This window comes from Meriones unguiculatus, chromosome 6 (genome assembly GCF_030254825.1).
Source record: "Meriones unguiculatus strain TT.TT164.6M chromosome 6, Bangor_MerUng_6.1, whole genome shotgun sequence".
NCBI lineage: Eukaryota > Metazoa > Chordata > Mammalia > Rodentia > Muridae > Meriones > Meriones unguiculatus.
The window spans coordinates 128,024,558-128,043,123 of record NC_083354.1 but is presented as its reverse complement, the minus strand read 5'-3'; the positions used below and the strand labels follow the sequence as shown (position 1 = coordinate 128,043,123).

General features: G+C 40.0%; 1 protein-coding gene across 1 annotated transcript in view; it reads left to right on the top strand.

Annotated features, from left to right (window-relative positions):
- Nucleotides 1-17,883, top strand: part of Lrrc69 (leucine rich repeat containing 69) — an 89,287-nt gene extending 71,404 nt beyond the window's left edge. Inside the window, exon 8 of the mRNA XM_021655705.2 lies at nucleotides 17,773-17,883. Coding sequence (XP_021511380.2) covers nucleotides 17,773-17,883 — 111 coding nt within the window. The remainder of the gene's footprint in view (nucleotides 1-17,772) is intronic.
- Nucleotides 17,884-18,566: the final 683 nt, after the last annotated feature.

Below are 18,566 nucleotides of genomic sequence, written 5' to 3'. Positions count from 1 at the left end.
GATTTCTTTGATAGAATTTATGATAAATTCAGATAACTGTGTTATAATCATTATTCCTTATTTCATTTGCATTTAAAGTCCTTATCAGAATCCCATCAAAATTCCATGAATACTGAGCATGGCAGTACATACCTGTTGTTATTCATCATGTGGGATGCATAGGTTGAACATTCTCTAGTTCAATTTTCACTTTCAATGGAAATTAAAAAAAAAATCTTACCATTCTTGTTTGTGACTGCTCTAGAGGTGGTTGGACCTGGGAGAATGGAGCTGATATAAATGAGACTAAAGTCTCACGCAACAGCCAACTTTATCCAGAGCATTGTGCACTTCATGCTCTGAGGTCACATGAGTAGAGTTCTCATGAGTGGCAAGCTGTGTACAGTCGCTAGGACAATATGCATATGGCAAAAACATGTTTCTTTCATAGAGGCAAATAAAGGATGATTGTTCAAACATTTAATTGAATAACAACAGCAAGCAGTAATGAGTAATCTTAAGTAAACTCACTCCTATACCATACACTTGGGAGGAGCATGAAAACACATTCCAAGAACAGTTCTGTGTTTTGAAGAAGCTAAGGACAAAAGACTCTTGTCTTGTTTTCTTGGGGTGTTCTCACAAGAACTCAGTATTCTCCTCCAACAACTCCTCTCCTGGACCATGTCAGGCGGGGCAGTTGTCACTGGGCGTATCATATAGCTTGTGAAGGAAGTTTTACACACGCGTTTGGCAGACTTTCACTGCAGGTGACCAAATAACATTTGAGTTAGGCAATGATAACAGTGAGTTATCACAACTGTGTAACTGTTTCGTAGCAGGCAGACATCTGTAGGTGATATGTGAGTGAGTGTGAACCTTACATTCAGAATTCACATAATGTTCTCGGGTTGTGAAATGTATTTCTTTTTTTCAACCACTTAAAATTATTAAAGCATTTGAAGCGCACATGTCATAAGAACAGAGTGTGGAACAGGCAGCCCCCAGGGAGAGCCTACATCAGCTTGCTAACATCTGTCTAACCCACCCAGCATTATTCTTGACACTATAATTTCTTGTCTGGTATTGGTAATGATGATAATGTTAAATAGATGGCAGGTACATTCCCTGCTTTTCTGTAGATGATCCTCTGGTGAAAGGGGCAAAAACTAAAAACAAATGAACACACATGTACTGATAAATCATGTCATACTATGACATAAAAGAGTAATACATTTTGTTGAGACTTTTTCTTAATTAATTTATTTATTCTCAAACCCAGCCCCCCTCCCTGCTCTCCTCCCAGTCTCATCCTCACATCTCCCCTCCCCCTGATTCCTCCTTCCTTTTTTCTTCAGAGAAGGGGAGAACCCCATGGGTAGCAACCTGCCGTGGCACATCAAGTCTTAGCAGGACTAGGCGCATCCTCTCCCACTTAGGCCACACAAGACAGCCCAGCTAGGGGAAAGGGATCCAAAGGCAGGCCACAGTTAGAGACAGCCTCCAGTCCCATTGTTAGGAGACCCGCATGATGACCGTGCTGCACATCCGTTACATATGTGTAGGGGCCGAGGCGTGCTCTCTGCTTGGTGCTTCAGTCTCTGTGAGCCCCCTGGGTTCAGGTTAGTCGTTTCTGTACTTGTGGTACCCTTGACCCCTCCAGCCCTGTCAATCCTTCCTCTACCACTTCCACAAGATGCTCCGAGCTCTACCTAATGTTAGCTGTGGGTCTCTGTATCTGTTTCCGTCAGCTGCTGGATGAAGCCATTCAGGAGACAGTCATCAGGGAAATGCAAATCAAAATGACTCTGAGATTCCATCTTATACGAGTCAGAATGGCTAAGATCAAAAACTCAAGTGACAGCACATGCTGGTGAGGATGTGGAGCAAAGGGAACCCTCCTCCATTGCTGGGGGAGTACAAACTTATACAACTACTTTGAAAGCAGTTTCTCAGAAAATTGGGAATAGTTCTACCTCAAGACCCAGCTATGCCACTCCTGGCTATGTAACCAAAAGATGCTCTACCACACCACAAAGACACTTACTCAACTATGTTAATAGCGGCTTTATTTGTAATAGCTAGAAACTGAAAACAACCTAGAAGTTTCTCAACTAAAGAATAGATAAAGAAAATGTGGTGTATTTACACAATGGAATACTACTCAGCCATTAAAAACACAGACATGAAAATTACAGGCAAATGGATGGAACTAGAAAATATCATCCTGAGTGAGGTAACTCAGACCCAGAAAGACATGCATGGTGGATACTCATACCGTGGATGTTAGCCATAAAGTACAGAATAACCATGCTACAATCCAGAGACAAAAAGAAGCTAAGTAACAAAGTAGGGAGGATGCTTGACTCTCACTCAGAAGGGGAAATAAAATAAACATCGGAGGTAGCTGTAGGGAGGAAACTGTGAGGGAAAGGTGGTGAGAAGGAAAACAGGTAAAGATCAGGTATGGAGAGAACAAGGTCTGGGTGGCTGGGAGTGAGGATGGAAACTGGTTGGAGGCATCTCTGGAGACCCAGGGTAGGGGAGGCTCTGAGAAGTCTATGGCGTGACTGTAGCTGAGACTCCTAGCAGTGAAGTTATGGAGCCTGATGTGGCTACCTTATGTAGCCAGGCAGGACTTCCAGTGGAGGGAGGAGACACTCACCCACAGGAAAAAAAAATCTTCAATCCAAAATTTACCTTGCTTACAAAATGTGCAGGGATGAGGATGGAGCAGAGATTGAGGGAATGGCCAACTTGAGACCCACCCCATGGGAGAGAGCCAACCCCTGACACTATTAGTGATATTTTTCTATGCTTGCAGACAGGAGCCTAGTTTGTTGGGACTTTAAACAATAGAATTTTATTGTCTTCTGGCTCAGGAAGTGAGGGGATCCAATGTCAAGTTACTGGCAGGACCAGTTTATTTTTATTTTTTTTCTTGATTCTGGAGTCTTCTGTTCTATTCCGCTCCTACTGCTCTTTTAATGTTAGTTGTCAGCTTGGATCCGGGGCAACCCGGAAGACAAGCTTGCAGACACACGAGTGAGGAAATATTCAGCCTCTGGCCATGCCTGTGGGTTATGCTGACTAGATTAATTGGGATTAGAAGACACACACTACAGGTGGGAATGGTCGTTCCTGTGCTCGTGCTTGAAGACACATACTGCAGAAAGGTATTCTTTATATAAATGGCTTCTGAGAAATCCATACTACCACTATCTTGAACATTTCTAGAAGGTGTGTAAAAGAACTTCTGGGGAGTAATTTGAAGCAAATTTGATAAGATTTTCCCTTCTGGTCCACCTGTGAACAAATTCCACTTGTACTAGGCAGATCCACTTGTGCTTAAGAAAAATAAATATAAAGAGGGAGCTGGTTTCCGCCTTCTACCTTCCCGATGGTGAGTGCTCTCTGTCAGGAACAACTCCACATTTGGCTAAGGCTGAGGATCTGGTTTGCTTCCATGTATGTGGACCTATCTGCATTGCCCACGTGGCACGCCTGGGTTGGCTACCCAGAGGCTATTTAAGCTGTGGGCTGGCTTTCCCCTGGGTCAGATGATTGTTCAAGGTTCCTGAATAAACTGCATTGAAAAAAAAAAAAAAGGAAATGTTTAATCAGAGACAGAATCCTCAGTCCATTCACATTTCTATTGGGCTCTAATGCCTGTAAAACATCTTTGCCTACGAAAATCTGTGAATTGGTAGCATCCATTGCAGTTTGTTTTGTTAAGTCAGTGTTTGTACTAGAAAGGTTTAGAGTTTTCAGGACATTTAGCAAAATTTGAAATTATTTATTTGCTTGATTTTTTTGCTGTCTCTTTCTGCTACCACTCCTAAGCAGAAGAGAGTCACACTGTTTTCTGTTTGCTTTTAAGGAGAAAATGAGTAGCACAATGCCTAGTACATATTTTATTTTTACTGAATCAAAAAAGTATCTGGGTTTGATACTACTCCCTCCTATATATATATATTATATATATATAATATAATATATATAATATAATATATAATATATATAATATATATAATATATAATATATATAATATAATAATATAATATATAATTATATATATATTATATAATATATATATTAGTGTAACTAATGAATTTACATCAAAAGTATCATGAGAGAAAGAAATATGGCTGAGTTGCTGCCAATGAGGGAAAACTCTTAAGATTTTGAACATATCCTAACCCTGGTGCTAACTATGTCATTATATAAATAATTGCCAGAAAAAAAATTAAAGGCCCAAAGCAATTTAATGTTAGATACCAAAAGAAAAAAAGAGATTATCATTGGGAAAATGAGGCTAGGAATGTGTCCTGTTGCTTGAGATAGAAGTAATATCTTGATCATGTGTGAAACCTATTGGAAGAGTTCACAGTATCGTCTGGAATGGATCACTCTGGTCAAAAGAAGTATAAAGAGTAAAACTTGCCAAATTACTTAGCAAAAGTTGCCAAGAGAGCTTGCTTTTCTCTGGCCATGTTCAGAACACCTGGGACAACTTTCCATGTTCATTTTTTTTTTTTTAACTTGGACAGATTCCTTCGCAAAACCACTCTATGAACTGCTATATATTCATTTCAAGTCTTTCTTGGAGAAATTGCCAGCTAATAAAAATAACCACAGCCAACTCTGCTGTCACCTGGAGTGCCACAGTTAATGTGTAAAACACCCCAGGGCGCCGATGAGAAATCCCGAGCTTTGAAAAGTTGGGTTACTTTGCCAAGTCCTCAAAGTTTCCAACTGGAGACTGGGGCAAGACCTCTCGTGTGTCATTCCTTGTGCTCGGCCTGAAAGGATGAACTGACTAGTCCATCCTAGCCAGCCCTTGTTTATTTCATTGTCTCTAAGACAGTCATGTTGAAGAGCCTTCTGCCATAGTTTTATTTATCTACTCAAACTCAGTGTTCCCTATAGTATTCCAGATACCTATAGCATTCCATCAGCAGCAGGAAATGTAGGATCCTGGTCTGGAAAGAAGCCACATGCTCTCAGGAACATCAGAATCTCACAATCTAGATTTGGTGATAAGCCTGAAAACTTACGATGTCTTTTTAATTTCCTGTTTGAGGTTATGCTTCCTTATTAGTTCAGAGGCAATAGTAACAGCTCCTGTCTCACAGGGGTGAGGCGAAGGGTTCAAGCAGCCATGCAGAAACTGTTTAACATTGCAGGTGCTTAATGATGGAATCACATAGTACATGGTTAAGAAAGGAAAGACAAGATGGCAACACTCTTGTAATAACTAAGTGGATAGTGCATGGGTTCTATGAAGAGATGGCATCTCAATTAAAGTTCTTCCAATTTTCAGGCCTGCCATAGTGTTTGTGTTTGGGACATGGAACATTAATACCATAATAAAGATTATACTCAGCTTAAGATGTGAAGGGGGAGATAGAAAGACCTGGAGGAGACAGGATCTCCACAAGGAGAGCAACAGAACCAAAAAAATCTGGGCACAGGGGTCTTTTCTGAGACTGATACTCTAACCAAGGACCATGCATGGAGATAACCTAGAACCCCTGCACAGATGTAGCCCATGGAAGCTCAGTCTCCAAGTGAGTTCTCTAGTAAGGGGAACAGGGGCTGTCTCTGACATAAACTTAGTGGCTGGCTCTTTGATCATCTTCCCCTGGGGAGTGTAGCCTTACCAGGCCACAGAAGAAGACAATGCAGTCATTCCTGATGAGACCTGATAGGCTAGGGTCACATGGAAGGGGAGAAGGACCTCCCCTAGCAGTGGACTTGGGGAGGGACATGAGAAGAGTTGAGGGAGTGAGGGTGGATTGGGAGGGGATGAAGGAGAGGGCTACAGTAAATAAACTGTAATTAATAAAAATTAAATAAAATTTAAAAGGATGCACTACTTGAAAATGTGCATCAATGAACAAGGAGGCATTAGAGATAAACCAGTGAGTAACTGCCTGACCAAAGGTGAAAGTATACAAATAATTAGCTCGCTGAGTACTGTAGTTACAGGAGATGCAGTTAGAGAAAAGTAGTGTGAGATATGCAGGCTATTGTGAATGAAATTTGAACTTAATTTTGCAAGCTGTGCTACTAGTTCACTATGCTACTAGGTAAAAAGCTACCCCCACAGGCCTAGGGGGATTGAGAACAGTAGTTCATTTTCTAAGATGGCTGGATGCTAGAAAAATGAGATTAGTGTGTCAGAAGCTTGACTCTGTGGCCTTTCTTTCTAACTTGTAATGATCTGGGCAAAGGCAGGACTCAGTGAAAAGGAATGAGAGAGAAAAATCAGAGACGAACCAGATAGAGAAGCTCATTTTTCTAGGTTTAAAGCACAATTGTGCACTGAGCAGATATCTCCTGGCTGTTCTTCTGTTAAACTGTTATAGTTTAATTTCTCTTGCTCAAAAATCAACACAGGAGGTTTATTTGTTTGTTTTTTTGGCTTTTTATTGTTTTTTATTAGGTTTATTTGGCTTTTATAATTCTAGGTTACAATCCAATGCATAGGTGAAAGTCAAGGCAGGACCTTAAGTAGCTTTGCATATCACATCCATACATAAGAGCAGAGAGAAACAAATGCACACATCTTTGATTGCTTATTTTCTGGTGGCTCAACTAGATTTCTCCTCTCTAACAGTCCATAGCCACCTTCCCATTGCAGACTGGACTGGTTTACCCAGATAGGACTGGTTCTTACCATGTCAACCAATGCAACCCAGAAAATCCCTCACAGGTTATGCCTATTGGTCAAACAAACACAGACAATCCTTTATTAAGTTTCCCTTTCTAGATAATTCTAGTTTGTGGCAAATTGACAATCAGACTATCACATAGATTAAACATGGAGTTGGATGCCTATTCTGGAAAACTCATTTTAGTTAATTATAGGCAAGCCTAGGTGCTCATTTAGAATGTTCTTGTTCAATCATTTTAGATATATTGTTTATTATTTCTTAATATTGCTTATTATTTCTGGTCCTTGGAAGTGAGAGAGGAATGTTCTTCCAACATTCTCTGTTTTATGTGTGTGTCCTCTGAGGATCTTAGACCTCACTTATGTTCAGAATTTCATGGTATTTGCTGAGATACTAAAGGTTTCAAATTGTGAGAACAAATGGGGGTGGAAATAGAAGGGAAGGAAATTCCAATTCTCAGGCTAGCTTTGTGACTGTCACTTTCACAGCTGCGATACCAGGGCCAAACAAGGCAGATCATTAGGGAGTGGCACCTCCTGCCGGGATTAGGAGGTGTAGCTTTGTGGGAGTAGGCATGGCTTTATTAGAGGGAGAGTATCATTTGGAGCGGCCTTTGGAGTTTCAGATGCTCAAGCCAGGCTTAGTGTCTCCCTCTTCCTGCTGCCTACCAATTGAGATGTAGAACTCACAGCTATTTCTCTATGTCTGCCTGCATGCCACTATGCTTCCCGCCATGATGACAGTGAACTAAGCCTGTGAAAAGTAATCCAGCCCCAATTAAATGTTTTTCTTTATATGAGTTGCTACGGTCATGGCCATGGTGTCTCTTCACAGCAACAGAACATTAACTAAGACAATAAATATTGCCCTCAGAAAGCCTCCAGGTTTATGCTGCTTTTCCACTTCAGTACAAACTAGTTTGTGTAGAAACCTCCTCCTTTTAATTAAAAACTCAGTTCTTTAATTATCTCTTCAGGAACTGCTCTTGGGGAGTGCTGGCCTTTAGAGTAAAAACTTCATCGTGACTGGAGAGCCCATTTGATAACGCCAGTGTCTGGCTGCTGTCATGCCACACAGAGCGTTCTGCTCCAAACAGGGTTTGCCTTCAAAAGAATGAGATACTGAATGAAAAAAAAAAGAACAATTACTATTATTATTTTTGAGTCTTTATTCTTGACATAAAACAGAAAAAGAAAAACCAAAGCATCAAATTGAAATGGCTTCTATTCAGGTGAATGCAAAATTATGTCATGCTTACCTTCTGAAATAATGAGATGACAAATTGAAAGTAATGGATGAAAAATGTCACTCAATCTCCAGTACTAAAACTTACTCAATTCATGCTTCTTAAAAAATGTTGTAATTATCTGACTTGTTAGCCAATATAAATAAAGAACTTTCAATTTAATTGCTATTTCAGCAGGAATCTTTAAAACAGTAACAAAATTAATGCCTTTTGTTGCTAATAAATTGGGCCACATTTGATCAAGTAACCTAAATATTCTTGTAAAGTTCTTTCCAAACTTGAGTGATCCTGTGCCCAAAATATTCATATGAGGGTTTTCATTTTGTATAGTTTCGTTAGTTGAACTTAACATTTCCCAAGATTCCATTAAAGTTGAAGAGTTTCGGGCAGGAACTGCTTGGAGCATGAGCTTTCAGCCCTGTATTGAATGATGTAATGTAATTAAGCTATCCTCAGAAGAGATTAGCATGAGGAGGTCTCAGCATAAAGGAGTGAAAACGTTCATCTGCTTTATGAAAATAAATGAAACTTTTTAGCTTTAGTTCTTTTCACGACAATCTGCCAGTAATGAGACATAATAAAACATTACATTTAATAACTTTACTCATTACTTACAGAGTAAAATCTTACTTTCCTACACAGAGTTATTACTGTTAAGACACCACTGACATTCATTTACGAAGCTGATCATTTCAAGTAGTCAGCTGTGTAAATGAATGTGGGTCTTAACGCATCTGTGCCGTGTTTAGTCAATTTAACGTACATTAGACACCGAGAAGATGAGAAGGCATGCCCATTTCAAGTTCCAAATGGTCGTGAAAGTAATATGTATTTATTGTTCAGAAAATTGAAATGATAGTGCATATTCCAGAATACTCTCCCCACAAAACAGCAGAAGACAGTCACAGTACGTAGGAAGCACACGCTGTGCTGTCATCACTCCCATTCCTGTGAACCTGGAATGGCCTTTCCCTGAACTTCTCCAGGCAACTCTTCGACACTTTGACAGAGGCAGCCCCTGCTCCCCTTTCTTGGGCACCCACACGGAGACGGGGCTACCAACCAGCTACATCTGAGCAGGGAGTCTAGCAAGGACCATGCGTAGTTGGCGCATCTGCCTTGGCAGGATCCCCTGGGCTCAGATTTTTAGATTTGTCGGTCTCCTTATGGGGCTCCTGTCCCCTCTGAGTCCTTCTATCCTCCACCCCCTTCCATAAGACTGTGGCTCTGCCCAAAGTTTGGCTGTGAGTCTCAGCATCTGCTTCGATCCCCTGTTGGGTGGACCCTTTCAGAGAACCCTCTATAGCAGGTTCCCATCCTGTTCCCTCTCTTCTACTGTTTCTGGTATCTATCCTGTTTGAACTTCTGAATGAGATTTAAGCATCCGCTCTAGGGATCCCAAAATATCTTAAAGCAGAACATCTATAAAGAGTGTTATCAAGTTGGGCATGGTGGTGCATACCTTTAATCCCAGCACTCAGGGAGGAAGAGGCAGGCAGATCGCTGTGAAGCTCAAGGCCAGCCTGGTCTACAAAGCGATTCCAAGACAGCCAGGGTTACACACAGAAACCCTGTCTTGGAAAAAAAGGGGGAAGATTGTCTAATCAGAGAAAGATGATTTTGAGAGTAAATACCTTGGAATTTAGAAAGTATTTGTATATTTCTCCATAAATATTTGAGAACATACTTTGAACAAGAATTTCTTGGTGGTGCAAGTAATGAAGCTTACAGGGGACCTGCTCAGTTCCAAATGGTTTAAGATGGGAGTTTAAGCTCCAAGGATGTAAGAAGCCTTAGTCCTAAGGGCTAGATGTTACATGAGGTCTAGGTCAACCATGTAAAGGGCTCAGTGTTGATGGTGAAATCACTGCATGTGGTCTGTCCTGACAAGGGTCTCGAACCACTCACTCTTAAAATAGATAGAATTTAGATATGTGATTAAGAAAGCAGAGAACAGAGGCCAGGACCAGAGAATGAGGAGTGATGCGGTAAGGTTGGTTAGTAGATTCGGGATGAGGAGACACTATAAAGAACTGATGCAAAATTATATAGAGCTGTCAAAGAAAAAACTAGGGAGAACGAACTTTACCCTGTCTATCAGTGGAGTCTAGTGAGTAGGTGAGTGCAAGTCAATGATTAAAAAAAAAAAGTGTGAGAAAATGGGAGGCAATTTTACTATTTTTTTTTTATTTAAAGCAAACTGAACTTGAAACTTATAATTGTATATGTCAATAAATTTGGGGTTCCTATAGTTTAAAATATGGCAGTGATTATTATTCAGCCACATGTTGAAAGATTCTTAAGTATATCCCAGTGCTACCATTTAATGAACACAGAATTTGTCAGTGTTACAGCTCTGAGAGGAAAGGCTTCTCAGTGCAGGTGTTACAGCTCTGAAGGAAAGGCACCCTGGCAGTTGGGAGCCAAGGAAGACCCCAGAGTCACACTGAACAACAAACCTCACACAAGAGATTTATTGGGAGGGAAAAATATAGGAGAATAGCTGCTTCTGCTTGGTCAAGAAGCAGCAGGCAACTGAGCAGAAGACAGGGGTTATATATCACAAATAGAAATTTTTAGAGAATAATAAGAGTGCAAAGTTTGTATTTGCTGCAAAAGTGACAGTGGCATTTTTGCAATAAGCTTGTAAAAAGGTAAACAGTTCATTTTATGATAAACAACTAGAAGGGCTAGAGAAAATTTGCATTCCTACCTGTGGCGAGAGCCAACCCAAACTCTTTCCAGGCAGTTTCTTAATGACACGAGGGAAATGGAAAACCACACAATGGAAATAGGAAATACCATTAAGAGTTTCTATTATAAACTTTTCACCTCGTGGAGAGACTTGAACAAAGCACGTTTGTTAGTCCACACAACAGCCTCCTTGATTTGCGTTGCTTGTCTGATGATCTCTTCATTCATGGCTCTATTGTTTGGTGTCTCAAATAAGTGCTGATTGAAATAGATGTGATATGGTTTATTTATTGATTTTTAAATTTTCTTTTTGAGACAGGGTTTCTCTGTCTAGCCTTGGCTGTCCTGGGCTTGCTTTGTAGACCAGGCTCTCCTCAAACTCACAGACATTCACCTACCTCCACCTCCCTGAGTGCTGTGATTAGAGGCATGTGGCACCAGGCCTGGCTGGTATGCTTTATTTTTAATATACCATAATGGAACAGAAAATAACTGTTTCCTATAGACTAGTGCTTTGTCTACTTTATGAAAGGCACATTTAGGTTTTGGATTTTGCCATTAGATTTCACAACATCATTTCAACATTTAGCTAACACAAGTGATATGATGTCAGCCTAGAGTAGACTTAAAACCTTCCATACATCTATCATTAAAAAAATAATAATCCATTTTTCTTATCTAGTGCATTTATTATTTGTAGCACATGATTTACTATTTTATGATTCATTTATTGCCTTTCTGTTTTTTCTAAATATGCTAAGTACATTTTTGAATTTTTGTTCTCACATTCACCCTTTTAGAAATGTTCTTTCGTGTCCCCGGCAGGTAACCACATCCTACGTCATCGTTCTGAAACCAGTTCATCTCTCCTCTTTGATTAAAGTGCAGCCTGTGGCGGTGCCTCCCTTCTCTATGTTATTGTAGAACTTACCACTTGGCTCAGTCAGATGTTTCTAGTTATTTTGTATGTACTTATTTCTTATCTTTCTAACTAAGTCCTGAGAAGACTCTTGGAGGCAGGGATTATTTCCTCCATATTTTTATATTCTTGGCACACTGCCTAACGTCATGTAAATTTTAGATTATTTATAATTTATCTGTATTCTTGGTTGTAAGTTACAGAAACAAACTCACGTATTTAAGTAGTAAAGAGTGGATCTGGCTGAACAGGGCCAGATCAGGACCCCAGATTTGTCATCTGTTGAATATTATCTGTCCTTTTCTTTTTATTTCTTCTGCTCATTCTTCATCTTGCCTTCCTTTTTCTCCTTTTCTTTTCTTCCTTTTTTTCCCCCAGGTAGGAACGTTCTAAATGATGCCCTTCAGAAGATGGAGTGCTTCCCTTCCAGTGTCCCCAAGTCCACAGTTGATGTTCTGTGGCTTTACTGCTATGAGCTTTTGCTAGTCTAATCACAGTGGTTGCTGATCCATTCTGGCCGGGCCAGCCAGTGGAAAGGATGGCTCTCTTCCAGTGTGTGTATAAAGGTGGAGGCAGAGGAACTAACTGTCCAGGAAAAAATTAGATGATCACTGTGCCATCAATTTGGGAAATAAGTACCAAAAATGCAAAGTACAGATGCTCACCAATGGGGCTCAGGAGATACCTGCTGATTGATTACATTAGGCTTCTCCATTGCAGATATCATAAGGTCAGGATAACGCTTCCCAGTCACTGTTAGCGTGAGTATGGTAGAACTGGGGGCTTGCTTTGACTTCAGTCCCCCACTCATACATTGCCAGCATTCGAAGCTGCTGCTCTTGAGAGTGGGCAGTAATCCTTCAAACACCTACATAGTCTTTCAAACTTCTTCAGTGGAAAAGTGAACAGAACAGTAATCAAAGATCATGTGGCTGATGATTTTATGGTGAAAGTAAGTAGTATCATTAAACAATTAATTCTCAAGTGAGATTCTCAGGCTCTGCTTTGGATTTCTTCATTAAGTGCTATGTTGACTTCAGAGGTTTTAATCTCCTCCTTTTTTTTTGTCATTGTGGAGATCAAATGATGCCTTGCAGATGCTTGAGGCTGTGGTGATTTAAGATGTGTATATTAAGCTGGCTGGCAGAGTTTTTGACTACCTATTTTGTGCACGGAGAAGTACGATGAGAGAGATACTTGAAGTTTAAAACATTAAGTCATGAATTGGTTAGCTTGATTGAGACCCAGCCAGTAAAAGCCTTAATGAACATTACAGAAAATGAACAAATACTATTATGAATTTTCATATAGGAAGTGCATGCAAGACAGACAAATCAAGATGCTGTTCAGTAAATACTTGCTGGTTGTTGACTGGAACTTCTTTCAATAGGGATCAAGTTCACATAGAACATGTGATTTTTGCCAGCACCCCAGCACTGTATGGTCAGCCTACATACTAGTGTTTGGATAAAAACACATATAAATTTTCATCAGCGGGTGTGGTGGTGCACGCCTTTAATCCAGAACTTGGGAGGTAGAGGCAGGCATGTGGGTCTCTGTGAGGACAGCTTGGCCTACAAAGCGAGTTCCAGGACAGCCAGGGCTACACACAGAGAAACTCTATCTTGAAAAACAAAACCAAAAAAGAAATCATTTACATTTTATTTGGTGTTTAATATGCTTTTTCATCTGGTTAAGCTTGTTTATTTATGTGTGATAAAAGAACAAATTAGCTATAAATGGAATAGTGTGGGTTTTTTTTACACTTTTTTATTTATTACAATTTATTCACTTTGTTTCCCAGCTCTAGCCCCTTCTCTGGACCCCTCCTAATCCCTCCCTCCCTGTCCTCCCTCTTCCACTCCTATGTCCCTTCCCCACTCCACTCATAGGGAAGGTCTTCCTCCCCCTCCATCTGACTCTAGCCTATCAGGTCTCATCAGGACTGGCTGCATTGTCTTCCTCTGTGTCCTGGTAAGGCTGCTACCCCCTCAGGAGGATGTGATTAAAGAACCAGCCACTGAGTTCATGTCAGAGACAGCCCCTGTTCCCCTTACTAGGACACCCATTTGGAGACTGAGCTGCCATGGGCGACATCTGTGCAGGGGTTCTAGGTTTCCATGCATGGTCCTTGGTTGGAATATCAGTCTCAGAAAAGACCCCTGGGCTCAGATTTTTTGGTTCTGTTGCTCTCCTTGTGGAGCTCCAGTCTGCTCCTGGTCTTTCTATCTCCCCCTTCTTCCATTTTCTGCACTTTGCCCAAAGTTTGGCTATGAATCTCAGCATCTGCTTTAATACCCTGCTGGGTAGAGTCTTTCAGAGGCCCTCTGTGGTAGGCTCCTGTCCTGTTCCCTGTTTTTTCCCTCTTCTGATGTCTATCTCATTTGTCTTTCTGAATGAGGTTTAAACATCTTACCTAGGGTCCACCTTCTTGCTTAGCTTCTTTAAGCATATACATTTTAGTATGCTTATCCTATATTATATGTCTAATATCCACTTATGATTGAGTAGATACCATGTGTGTCTTTTTGCTTCTGGGATACCTCACTCAGGATGATCTTTTCTAGTTCCCACTATTTGCTTGCAAATTTCATGATTTCCTTGTTTTTAATTGCTGAGTAATATTCCATTGTATGAATGTACCTAAATTTCTGTATCCATTCCTCAATTGAGGGACATCTGTTTCCAGATTCTGGCTATTATGAATAAAGCTCCTACAAACATGGTTGAACAAATGTCCTTGTTGTATACTTGAGCATCTTTTGGATATATGTCTAGGAGTAGCATAGCTGGATCTTGAGGTAACACTATTCCTAATTGTCTGAGAAAGTGCCAGATTGATTTCCAAAGTGGTTGTACAAGTTTACATTCCCACCAGCAATGGAGAAGGATTCCCCCTTCTCCACATCCTCTCCAGAATGTTTTCTCACTTGAGTTTTTGATCTTAGCCATTCTGATGGGTGTAAGGTAAAATTTCAGAGTCATTTGATTTGCATTTCCCTGATGACTAAGGATGTTGAGCATTTCTTTAAGTGTTTCTCTGCCATTTAGTATTCCTCTATTGAGAATTCTCTGTTTAGCTCTGTACCCCATTTTTAATTGGATTACTTGGTTTGTTGCTGTTTAACTTCTTGAAGTCTTTATATATTCTGGATATTAGCTCTCTGTCCGATATAGGGTTGGTGAAGATCTTTTCCCAGTCTGTAGGCTGTTGTTTTGTTCTGATGACAGTGTCCTTTGCTTTACAGAAGCTTTTCAGTTTCATGAGGTCCTATTTATTGATTTTTGATCTTAGAGCCTGTGCTGTTGGTGTTCTGTTCAGGAAGTTGTTTCCTGTGCCAATGAGTTCAAGGCTCTTCCCCACTTTTTCTTCTAATAGGTTTGGCGTGTTTGATTTTATATTGAGGTCTTTGATTCACTTGGACATTAGTTTTGTGCAGGGTGATAAGTATGGATTTATTTTCATTTTTCTACATGTAGACATCCAGTTAGACCAGCAACACTTGTTGCACATTTGTTGAAGATGCTATCTTTTTTCCATCATGTGGTTTTGGCATCTTTGTCAAAAATCGGGTGTCTATAAGTATGTGGGTTTATTTCTGGGTCTTCTATTCAATTCCATTGATCCATCAGCCTGTTTCTATGCCAGTACCATGCAGTTTTTATTACTGTTGCTCTATAGCACAGCTTGAGATCAGGGATGGAGATACATCCAGAATATCTTTTATTGTAGAGGATTGTATAGTGGTTGCAGGTTTCTTGTTGTTCCATATGAAGTTGAGACATTTTTTTCAAGGTCTGTAAAGAATTGTGTTCATAATTTGATGGGAATTGCATTGAATCTGTAGATTGCTTTTGATAAGATGGCCATTTTTACTATGTTAAGCCTGCCAAGACATGCGCATGGGAGATCTTTCCATCTTCTGATTACTTCTTCTATTTCTTTCTTTAGAGACTTGACTTTTTTTTTTTTCATAGAAGTCTTTGACTCACTTGGTTAGAGTGACACCAAGGTATGTAATGTCCTTTGTGGCTATTGTGAAGGGTGTTGTTTCCCTAATTTCTTTCTCAGCCCATTTGTCTTTTGTATAATGGAAGGCTACTGATTTTTTTTGTTTGTTTGTTAATTTTGTATCCAGCCACTTTGCTGAAGGCAATTATTAACTGTAGTATTTCCTTGGTAGAATTTTTGGGGTTACTCATGTATACTATCATATTACCTGCAAATACTGATACTTTGACTTCCTTTCTGAACTGAATTCCCTTGATCTCCTTTAATTGTCTTATTGCTCTAGTAAGGACTCCAAGAACTATCTTGATGAGATATGGAGAGATTGGGTAGCCTTGCCTTGTCCCTGATTTCAGTGGAATTGATTTAAGTTTCTCTCTGTTTAGTTTGATGTTGGCTATAGGCTTGCTGTATATTGCCTTTACTGTGTTTAGGTATGTGCCTTTAATTCCTGATCTCTCCAGGACTTTAAACATAAACGACTGTTGGATTTTATAAAATAAATTTTCAGCATCTAAGGATATTATCATGTGTTTTCCTTTCAGTTTGTTTATATGGTGGATCATATTGATGGATTTCCGTATATTGAGCCATCCCTGCATCCCTGAACCCTATTTGGTCATAGTGGATGATATCTTTGATGTGTTCTTGGATTTGGTTTGCGAGTATTTTGTTGAGTATTTTTTTATCAGTGTTCATAAGGGAGATTGACCTGAAGTTCTCTTTTTCTGTTGAGTCTTTGTGAGGTTTAGGTATCAAGGTGACTGTGGCCTCATAGAATGAAGTTGGTAGTATACCTTCTGTTTCTATTTTGTAGAAGTTTGAAGAGGATTGGTGTTAGCTCTTCTTTGAAGGTCTGGTAGAATTCTGAACTGAAACCATCTGGCCCTAGGCTTTTTTTTAAAAGGGAGACTTTAGATGACAGCTTCTATTTTCTTATGGAATGTAGGACTATTTAATTTAGTTTTCTGGTCTTGATTCAGCTTTGGTAAGTGGAATCTATCAAGAAACTTGACAATTTCATTTACATTTTCAAATTTTGTGGCATATAGGCTTTTGAAGTAAGTCCTAGTGATTGTTTGGATTTCCTCAGTGTCTGTTATGGCCCCCTTTTCATTTCTGATTTTGTTGCTTTGGATAGTGTCCACCTTTTAGTTAGTTTGGCTAAGGGTTTGTTTATCTTGTTGATTTTCTCAAAAAACCAGCTCTTGGTTTCATTGATTCTTTGAATTGTTTTATTTGTTTCTAATTTATTGATTTTGGCCCCTTGTTTATTTCCAGCCGTCTGCTCCTCTTAGGTGTGTCAGTTTCTTTTTCTTTTTCTTTTTTTTTTCCTAGGGCTTTCAGGTGAGCCATTAGGTTGCTTGAATGAGATGTTTCAAATTTCTTCTTGAAGGAACTTTCCTCTTAGCACTGCTTTCATTGTGTCCCATAAGTTTGGGTATGTTGTGCTTTCGTTTTCATTGAATTCTAGGAAGACTTTAATTTCTTTCTTTATTTCTTTCTTGTCCCAGCTTTTTTATAGAAGTTTTTTTTAGAAAGTGAATATTTCACTCAAAAATACCAGACAAATCAGACTTTGTGATGCTAGTGATCCTAAAATTTAAGAGGTAGATACAGTAGAATCAAGAGTTCAAGGTTATCCTCAGCTATCTCAAACACAAAATAACTCCACCTTAACCCTACTGCTGGGCTATCTTTTTTTTTAATTTTAATTTTTATTAATTACAATTTATTCACTTTGTATCCCCCTGTAGCTATAGCTCCCTCCCCCCTCCACTCCCAATCATACCCTCCCTACCCTTCTCCACCCATGCCCCTCCCCCAGTCCACTGAGGTCTTCCTTCTGATCGTAGTCTATCAAGAGTCATCAGGTCTGGTGGCATTGTCCTCTACTGTGGCCTGGTAAGGCTGCTCCCCCCTCAGGGGGAGGTGATCAAAGAGCAGGCCAATCAGTTCATGTCAGAGGCAGTCCCTGTTCCCATTACTATGGAACCCACTTGGACACTGAGCTGTCATGGGCTACATCTGTGCAGGGGTTCTAGGTTATCTCCATGCATGGAGATACTCCTTGGTTAGAGTATCTGTCTCAGAAAAGACCCTTGTGCTCAGATTTTTTGGTTCTGTTGCTCTCCTTGTAGAGCTCCTGTCCTCACCAGTCTTACTATTTCTCACTTCTTTCCTAAGATTCCCTGCACTCTAGCTTGGGACTATCTTAAGTTGACCTTTAGTCTTTCTTTTTAGAACTGGAACGCAAGCAAAAACCTACAGCAGATACCTCTCAGGATCTTACTTTGTTCCTACGAATGCTTTGACCAGCGTGACACTAATGTCTTTGGAGTTTTTGAAGAGTAGAACAGGTGAGATAATTCCGCAGAGCCTCACTGAGCCAGCACTCTGCTCTACACAAGGTCAGCTCATGCCCCACTTATAATGCCAGTTCCTGTCTAATCTCTTTCAAGTTATTAAGCGAAGAAAGATGAGTCATTCAACTGTAAAATTCACGGTGTAAGCACCGCAGTCTGCTTTTGGATGGTTCTGTTTCTAGATGCCCCCTCCCTTTTATTAGCTTGAGAACAAATTTAAATATGGGAAAACATTAATCTGCATCACTCGTGAATGTTGATCTTTCCCATCCCTTTATAAGTTCCACCTCCCTTTTGTAGAAAATTCTAAGAGAATTTAATGGAGAAACATGTTTCATTGTATGCATTTCACAGTTGAAAGAGAGGTACTCATTAGAGCTAGGTAGCTATACTGGATTTGCAGGATTTCATCTGAGCCACTAATATCTGTTGATAAGATACAGAATCTTCATTTAGCTTAACAATGAGCAGAAGCCTGGAAAATCAAGGGTTGCACTGCCCAATCCCATTACTGTTTACAGCATTTCATGTTTTTATTTTTAAATCATTGGTCATGAGAAACTGATCACTGTGAGGAAAATTGTTGAAATAAGAATAGCCCAGTCTCCGCGTAGGTGATCTAGTAAGGGGACCAGGGGCTGTCTCTGACATGAACTCTGTTGCCTGCTCTTG